The 9,192-nt window shown below is 40.7% G+C and overlaps 1 protein-coding gene across 1 annotated transcript; it reads left to right on the top strand.

Moving 5' to 3' along the window:
* Positions 1 to 3,972: 3,972 nt before the first annotated feature.
* LOC311034967 (extracellular calcium-sensing receptor-like) lies at positions 3,973 to 8,488 on the top strand. The gene is made up of 7 exons (XM_084043007.1): positions 3,973 to 4,052; positions 4,311 to 4,580; positions 4,796 to 5,002; positions 6,326 to 6,601; positions 6,921 to 7,148; positions 7,251 to 7,374; positions 7,461 to 8,488. Exons 1-7 carry the CDS (start codon positions 3,981 to 3,983, stop codon positions 8,372 to 8,374), a joined length of 2,091 nt encoding a protein of 696 aa, XP_083899133.1. The 5' UTR covers positions 3,973 to 3,980; the 3' UTR covers positions 8,375 to 8,488.
* Positions 8,489 to 9,192: the final 704 nt, after the last annotated feature.

Here is a 9,192-nt window from a genome sequence, read left to right as displayed (position 1 = left end):
GACTAGGCTGTAATAGGCTGGACTGGGCTGGACTAGGCTATAATAGGCTGGACTATGCTGGACTAGGCTGTAATAGGCTGGACTAGGCTGTAATAGGCGGGACTAGGCTGTAATAGGTTGGATTAGGCTGTACTAGGCTTTAATAGGCTGGACTAGGCTGTACTAGGCTTTAATAGGCTGGACTAGGCTGTAATAGGCTGGACTAGGCTATAATAGGCTGGACTAGGCTGGACTAGGCTGTAATAGGCTGGACTATGCTGTACTAGGCTGTACTAGGCTGGACTAGGCTGTAATAGGCTGGCTCAAAATTCTGGGAATTCTGAGCATAAGGGTAATAAAGTCACCACAGTTCCTTTAATTTAGGGTTGATTTTTTTTTTTTTTTTGTGGAATGACTATAAAGATTGATGAAAAGAATGAGACATTGGCTGATGTCATAACCCATGGAAAAGTTGATTACTATTGAAGTAAAGATGAAAGTATTGGGGAAAATGCAAAAAACGGGTGCATTTTTGGTACCAAAAATGTCTATAAATCATTTGGAAAGGCTTTGTGAGTGTATTTTTGGACTTGGTGTTGTTCACATATGTGTTCTGTGTATCTGGGAATCATTTATTGACAGCCTACACAACCTACTGAGCACTTTAAGAAAAGAAACCTAGTTTTTTACAATAGGCGAAAATGGGCAAAAAAATAAAGGCTTCATTATACAAAAATGGCCATAACCTTTTTTCGCGATGTTTCCGGCAGAGCAGGCCTCTCATTCTGTGGACCTTAATGACCAAAATAAAAGAAAAAACACCAAAAAAAAGTATAGCATGAACTTAACAGGTTCAACCCATTTTCAAGATCTTTTGGGCCTGTGGATCCCCGACTATCAAGACTAGTACTACTTGTATGCCACAATTAGCTTTAACAAGTAGATTTTAAAATAACAAGACACAGAGGTTGGGTTAGGCTGCCTGGGTCGTTTGTCTGCAGTACCCCGGCGGCCTTGGGTCTCGAACTTTGTCTGCTTGTGCCCTCTGCGCCAGATAGGGCCAGAGCCCTGGCAGCGTAAACGAGCTTAGTGAATCAGGCCTAATGTTATTTCAACTGAAAAACCTTTCACTTGTTTGCAATCATGTTACTTCAGCATGCTTTCACTTACAGACTCCATTTAAACTTTAAAAGGTTGAGGTATATTATGACTTCCATTGCAGTGTTTAACTTTTTGATCACTTTTATACATTTGAAGCTATCCCACTTCAAAGCACATGTGGATCTCACAGTCTTTTCAGCTTTTCCAATACACACTAATGGTGTTTGCAAGAAGGGAGAGAGAGGGACACAAGAGGAATGACCCATGTTTTCGTAAAGTCACTGTGGCCACAATTCTTACACTACAGATATGTTTTTTATATCACCAAGTTCACACAGGTCTGCTCTCCGATTTAATTGAAAGAGCTGTGTGTTGCATACATTTTGAGTTAAGACCATTATTATCAACCCATGTCCCTCTGCACTGTAGCAATTACAGTAGTACACCTGGTGATGGTGAACACAATCAGAGATACCAAGTCAAAGAGAGCACTGCTTGGGAACAGTTTGTACTTTTTCGTATCATTTTTTGTCTTTAAGTGAGCCCACATTGTTTCCTCAGGAACAATATATTCTAGTTATTTATCATTGTAGGTCATTTCATGATCCACTGTAGGTCATGAAAATGACCTACAATGGGATGAATAGTTTCTAATGTACTGGTGATACTGTGTAGTGTGATTGACACATTACAGGACACACACAACAATATTTTCATATTAAAGTATTGATAATGTATGTTAAGCCCTGCCTCTACAGCTGCCTCTGCTCAGATGGGTGTTGTGAAAGATTACGTAGTGGCATGCGTTGGCACAGAGGGTGGCACAGCACGGTGTATAAAACTTAACAACCGGGCAATGGATTTAGAGAAGGGGGGGAGGGGATTAGGAGGACAGTCATGGGGGCTTCTCTAGTCATACAAATGTTTTCATACTTGACATTGTTCTCTCTCTTCTCTTCTTTGTCTTCCTCATCTTACTCTTCTTGTGAGTTACAGGCACCGTTTAATCTCAACAGCATTTACAAGCCTGGGGACATGGTTCTGGGTGCCGTGTTTGATATCCACCTCTACTCTGTCTTCCCTGATCTGTCTTTCACCTCCGAGCAACAGGACCCCATTTGTTATGGGTGAGTATCACAAATACAATAGCAAAGCAGGAGAACAGGGACCTTTGTGATGTATGGTTCCATAGGATTTGTTGACACTGTACATTTCTACAAATATACATATGCAAGGATACAGTGACATCTTTGTGTGTTAGTCTCAACATTGACGGGTTCAGGCTCGCCCAGACCATGGCTTTTGCCGTCGCAGAGATCAACAGAAACCCCAGCCTGCTACCCAATGTCACTCTGGGGTATATTCTCTATGATACCTGTTACACGCCCGGAGTTGCATTCCGTGCAGCGTTGTCATTGGTCAGTGGGAGAGAGGAGCAGATTCAACTGGATGAGAGCTGTGTTGGGTCTCCTCCAGTGCTCGGAATTGTGGGTGATCACTCATCACATTCGATTGCCTTCTCTAGTGTATTAGGTCCGTACAGAGTGCCCCTGGTAAGTTAATTAGGTGAGCCCCTTTTTACCATCACCTACTGTATTTGATACACTGCACATTGCTTAATTTTGGTTATTTGTTTTTTTTTAATCAAATATATTATATGATGTACAATTTATATCATATTTTTAAAGCCTGAAAGACAACACATGCAGGCAGAGCATGTGAGTGCGGAGCAGGCATATTTTGGTTTTCATGCAATGCATCTTGTGTTCCAGATTTGATTCACCCTGGGCCTGAGAGTAAGACTTCTAAGGGCACATAATGTCTTTGTATATAACTGGGGTTGGGGAGTCAGCTATTTGGTGTAATATTCAGAATGTTTTACTTGTATTGACATTCAGTGTAAAACATTAAACCCGTGCAAACCCCCCAAAACAGGACACACACTCTCTTCAGTGCCTTTTAGGAGGCCTGACCACGCGGCCATAACGACTGTATTTAACAGTTACAGGGAACGGGGGAAGGATCTTAGGGTTAGGGGCCCACGAAGAGGCTTCGCTGGTGCAGGGGTAAAAACGGACGGACGGCATGGGACAGGGGTCGTTACATGTTAAAATGTGCACACGTCGCATGTCCCTGGTTCTGTAAATGGATTTTTTTTTGTTATTGGCATCTCAGACAAGATGTTTATTTGTGTGTCATCATCAGTCAATCAAAGGTTACGATTTGACACAGAACTATTGCTGAGGGAAAGAGAGAGAGAGAGAGAGAGAGAGAGAGAGAGAGAGAGAGAGAGAGAGAGAGAGAGAAAAGAGAGAGAAGGGGCCCTAGTTTCGCCGGTGCCTTACCCATTCCCTAAACTTCTTTGCCATTTTTTACTATATTTAAAAACATTTTCAAATAGTTCAAATATCCAATCTACAAGCTCACAACGTGTCAATGTAGATCGGCTAGTTGAACTATTTGAAAATGTTTTTAAAAATAGTAAAACAATGGCGAAGAAGTTTAAGGCACCAGCGAAAACATGGCCCAGTGAGAGAGAGCATGCAAAAGCTAAATTATGTTACACAAGCTCTTGCACCGAGTGCCGCACTATGAGCTTGTAGATCTGCTATTTTTGAAAAATCATGAAAAGTTGTGCAAATATTTGAATTTTTTGTCTTTGAATTTGTAACTCAAATCTTTGCTTCTGGGGGTTTCTGGAACTAAATATTTTATACATGTTCGCTTTAAAAAAATATATAATCCAAGATTTTGCCACAAATGTTCACGATTTTTCAAAGATAGCAGATCTACAAGCTCATAGCACGGCACTCGGTGCCGCTTAATGGCTTAAATAAAAATAAAAAGTTGTATAGTACAGAACAGATGTTTTGTGTCTTTTTCAGATAAGTTACTATTCCATGTGCTCCTGTCTGAGCGACCGGAAGCAGTACCCTTCCTTCTTCAGAACAATACCAAGTAACACCGTCCAGGTGAATTTCTAAGTACATGTTCCACACATTTGACCTCTAGTGAGGGTAATTGATATTGCATATCACCTCATTTGCTTATATGTATTACTGCTGGGTCCTAAGGTCTCTGTTGACAGCATCAGAAGATAATTATTAGACCTTTTCGTTGTGGAATCTGTGTTGGAGATTCATTGATTTAGATCAGAAATTCAGTGGCCAAAGGTCAAGGATTTGAATGAACTACTTTAAGCACATATCCCTCCATCCTTATCCAATCAGGTGCAAGCTATGCTCCAGATTATGAGACGGTTCGGGTGGACCTGGGCAGGAATTGTGTTTTGCGATGATGTCTATGGCCACGATGTAGCCCAAATCTTCCAGTCTGAGCTGGCCCAGTCTGGTTGGGGTTGTCTGGCTTATTTTGAGGTTCTGCCCTGGGACAGTGACCCTGCTGAACTACAGAGGATTGTCTCTGTGATGAAGAAATCCACAGCTCGTGTGGTCGTCGCAGTTGAATATGGGATCCGTGTGATTAAACTCATGGACGAGGTTGGGATCCATGTTCATTTAGGACCTCATGATTCTAAGGAGTCTGAAATGAGTAATATTTAAGTGAAGACATCCTTTCGTTTGTAAAAAATCGATTGCTATTTAATTGCAAGCATTTTGTTTAATTGCAAAGCAACTTAATTGCGATTCAATTTATTATTATTAGTATTATTATTATCATTGTTATTGTTGTTTTTGTTGATCACAATCAACAGGTGGTAAAGCAAAAGGTGACAGGTCTACAGTGGATAGCATCTGTAGCCTGGATAACAGACCCAAAGCTCCAGACTCCTCGCTACCTGCCGTACCTGAGAGGCACCCTGAGTATTGCCCTCCGTCGTGGAGAGATATCAGGCCTCAAGGACTTCTTGTTGAAAATACATCCTCAAAATGACCTCGTCAACAGCCATGAAAATATCCTAGTGAGTCTTTTGTTTAATTTCAAGGTCCAAGGTGATCGTCTATATTGTTACATCTTGTGTACAGGTACATGAGATTGAAGAATAGTTTTGTTTGGCTCCTCGGACATTGACTGTGTTTACATGAACGATATTTCTTCATTCATAATTCTGATCAGAAATTCCAACTTAACGGTTTACATTGTATAAAAAAAGTGAACCTCGTTTACATGCCTCAAAGCATTTAATCAGAGTTAAGTATAACTGTTGACATTTGGCACTAAGTGGTTCTGCCTGTTTTTCTTTCTGTAAATTCTCTTCATGGACCCACGGTGCCATGTCATTATGCCGACAGCCCACTATTCCGACTACCCGTTAGTCCAACTAGCCCTGTTATAACTAACCGTATCCCTAACCTCACACTAACCTAATGGTTGGAATAATGGGATGTCGGAATTATGAGCTGACCACTGTGTCCTCAGCTAATTCTGTTTCTGCTCTTCTTTCTTATTGAGCAAATTACACACTCGAAAGTATTTTACAAAGTGACTATGCTGTGCTATATGCTTCCTATGATATCATTCTATAACTTTAATTTGACATCCTTGTATATAAATGTCAAAAGGTTTATACACTCTACTCTCAACTAGAAAGAAAATTCCTTCCGATCAGAGACCGCATCGGAATAATTCTCTTCCAAGTGATGTGTTTACAATATGTATTTTATTCTGATTGAGCTGTCGTTCTGAATATTAATGAGGGTCCATGTAAACATAGTCATTGTAGCAGCATAGGAACAGCGATACAGACAACATGATAGATAAAACATGTACAAGCTCACAACGCGTTTGCGTCACATTGTGAGCTTGTAGATCGGCTTTTTTTGTTGAAATGTTCTGAAATGTTTGAAGTGAAAGTCAAAGTATGTGTGTCTGTGGGGGTTATTGAAGAGCTTGTAACTACATTCGATCCATTGGAACACAGGTTTTCCAATGGATCTCAGCTTTGGACTTACTGTATGTGGTTTACACCTGACAAAGATTATTCTGTTTCTTAACTGTCCACAGCCCTCACACACACACACACACACAACCCCTCTTCTTCACTTTCTCCTCTCGGGAAACAACAGAAATGATGGAGCTTGCAACAAAAACTAATTTTATCCACTTTTTTTACACACAATAAAACTGATTCTGATACGGCTGGAGGGGAGATCAAATCCGCTGATGCGTGCGTCTGTCCGCGCGAGATAAACAGCATTTTAATCTACAATTTGAATCTGACGACTGTTTTTAATTATTTGCATGATACTGTATTTATGTTTAATTATCAATTTTGTTTCATCAGGTGAGGCGGTTTTGGGAGCACACATTTCAGTGTAAATTTGCACCCCTTCCATCAGAGTGGGTGGATGCTGGTGGAGGGGTGTGTACTGGACAAGAGGACCTAGCAACAGCAGAAACTACCCTGTTGGATGTGTCTAACCTCCGGGCAGAGTATAATGTGTACAAGGCTGTGTATGCTCTGGCTCATGCCCTCCATGACATGTTGCAGTGTGTGCCAGGAAGAGGGCCTTTCACTGGGCACAGCTGTGCCAGTTTGCAGACAATACAGCCATGGCAGGTGTGATATTAATATACGGTTCACTAGAGTTTCTTGTTGGATTTAATTTTGAATAATAACATAATGATATAATAAAAAAATAAAACATTATTACATTGTTACAAAGCATGAAAGATTGACATACTAATAAACTGTATAAATAATGTTCTAGTGATGTATAAATTGATGCATGAAAATACTTATCTGCAGGAAATGTTTACCAATGTTTCACTTTTTGTATGTATTCTGTGCTGGGACACAGAATTATAATTATTACAATTATTATAATGATAATATTAAGTCTCTTGCTCTTCATAATTTTGTTCATCTCCATTTCCAGCTCGTGTGGTACCTGGCAAAGATCAACTTCACTACATCATTTGGTGATATTGTATCATTTGATGAGAATGGTGATTCTTTACCAATCTGTGATATATTGAACTGGGCGTGGCTCCCTGATGGAAGCACACAGTTTCACAATGTAGGTGTGTTCAAGAAGTCAGCCTCCGCGGATGAAGAACTCATCCTTGATGAAGACAGAATCTTCTGGAACTTTGAAACCAAAAAGGTCACTTTGGCTTTATAAAATAATTTATGTTGTTAATGTTAATCACAATGTGAATGTAATTTCGTTTGAACTGAAATTGATCTCTGTTTCTTTCCTCGGTAGCCTCCTCGTTCAGTGTGCAGCGAGAGCTGTTCCCCTGGAACCCGTGTGGCCAGAAGGAAAGGAGAACCTGTCTGCTGCTTTGACTGCATTGCTTGTTCTGAGGGAGAGATGAGCAATAAGACTGGTTGGTTTACATTATGTGTGTACATTATGCTATCTTTAGGACGATACTGTACTTGTCTGTCCCTTTAACCTTCTCTTCTTTGTTAGACTCTACAGAGTGCACCAGTTGTCCAGAGGAGCTCTTTTCCAGCCCCCAGCGTGACCACTGTGTACCAAAGAGCGTTGAGTTCCTCTCCTACCATGAGGCCCTGGGTATCTCCTTGACAGCCATCTCATTGCTAGGCACACTTATCTGTGCCATTGTCCTGGGAATCTTCGTCTATCATCGAGACACACCCATGGTGCGCGCCAACAACTCAGAACTCAGCTTTCAACTTTTGCTGTCACTCAAACTGTGTTTCTTGTGCTCACTTCTGTTCATTGGCCGTCCCAGCCTCACCACTTGTCAGCTGAGGCATGCAGTATTTGGGATCAGCTTTGTGCTGTGTGTCTCGTGTATCCTGGTAAAAACTATGGTGGTAATAGCCGTGTTCAAGGCCTCCAAGCCTGGCGGTGCAGACATTATGAAGTTTTTTGGTGTTATGCAGCAGAGAGGAACAGTTCTGGCTCTTACTTCTATCCAGGTAATAATCTGCATAGCCTGGCTTGTGTCTGCCTCTCCAACTCCGCATAAAAACACACAATATCAAAGTGATATGATAGTTTATGAGTGTGATGTGGGATCAACAGTTGGTTTTGCAGTCTTACTAGGTTATATTGGTTTACTGGCACTCCTCAGCTTCGTCCTAGCATTCATGGCAAGGAATCTTCCAGACAACTTCAATGAAGCCAAGTTAATCACTTTCAGCATGTTGATCTTCTGTGCCGTGTGGATAGCCTTCATCCCAGCATATATCAGCTCGCCAGGCAAATATGCAGATGTAGTGGAGGTATTTGCCATTTTAGCATCTAGTTCTGGCCTTGTGTTTGCACTGTTTGGACCAAAGTGTTTTATAATCCTTTTGAAACCTGAGAGAAACACCAAGAAGTCCATCATGGGTCATGGTGCCACCAAGACGTAGAAGCATTAATTAATACATTTTCTGTACTATTTTATAACAATTACGTATAAGGATATATTTGATTGCTGATCACCTTGTTGGTAATAGATTCAGTTTTATACTAGATTAAACTACATCCAGTCAGAGATGCAAACATTTGTTATCTATCAATATTGATGAAACGTTGATTACTCTCCCTCAAAGACTGAGCTTGGTGATTTTAGACCTACAGTACATAGACAAGAAAAATGTGCAGCTCATCATTCTCTGTGAGTCAAAATAAAAGGCAAATTATTTATAGGTTTTGAATTGGAAATTTACCTGTTAGCTGCATTAGTTTTGAAGGCCTCCGGTTTCAATGGGTTAAAGCTGCTTTGTGTGATATTTTCATGATCAAAAGGTAAGAAAAATATATTGTCTTTTGAAGGCCATTCATGCAGATTTTTCTAAAGCATGTCTTCAACTGCTGGTCTAACTCTACGCTCCCTTGTTGCTCACCCCTCCCATAGCCTTGCTTCCCACTATGGCATTATTCAGTGCAGGAAAATCACTTAATTCTGCAAAGACTCCATATAGGAGGTGTAGGTGTCAATGTCATCAACATGTTTATGGACATTTCTTTCCAGTGTGACAGAAAGCAGACACTGATGTAAACACCTTCTCACATTAACTCATTTGCAAGTTAATTGTTTTTCCCAGTTATAACCAGTGGGACCAATCATGCAGTATACAGTAGGTCCTTGTAATGAGACCACCCCTATACTAATATACTAATTCATACAAATTAAGTATTCATCCAGGTTCAGGATAGTGCAGGCTACCAGTGCCACCCCAACTTC

Source organism: Gymnoscopelus microlampas, assembly GCF_963454915.1.
Source record: "Gymnoscopelus microlampas genome assembly, chromosome: 19".
In the NCBI taxonomy this organism is placed as follows: Eukaryota; Metazoa; Chordata; class Actinopteri; order Myctophiformes; family Myctophidae; genus Gymnoscopelus; species Gymnoscopelus microlampas.
This window is presented reverse-complemented; position numbering and strand designations above follow the sequence as displayed.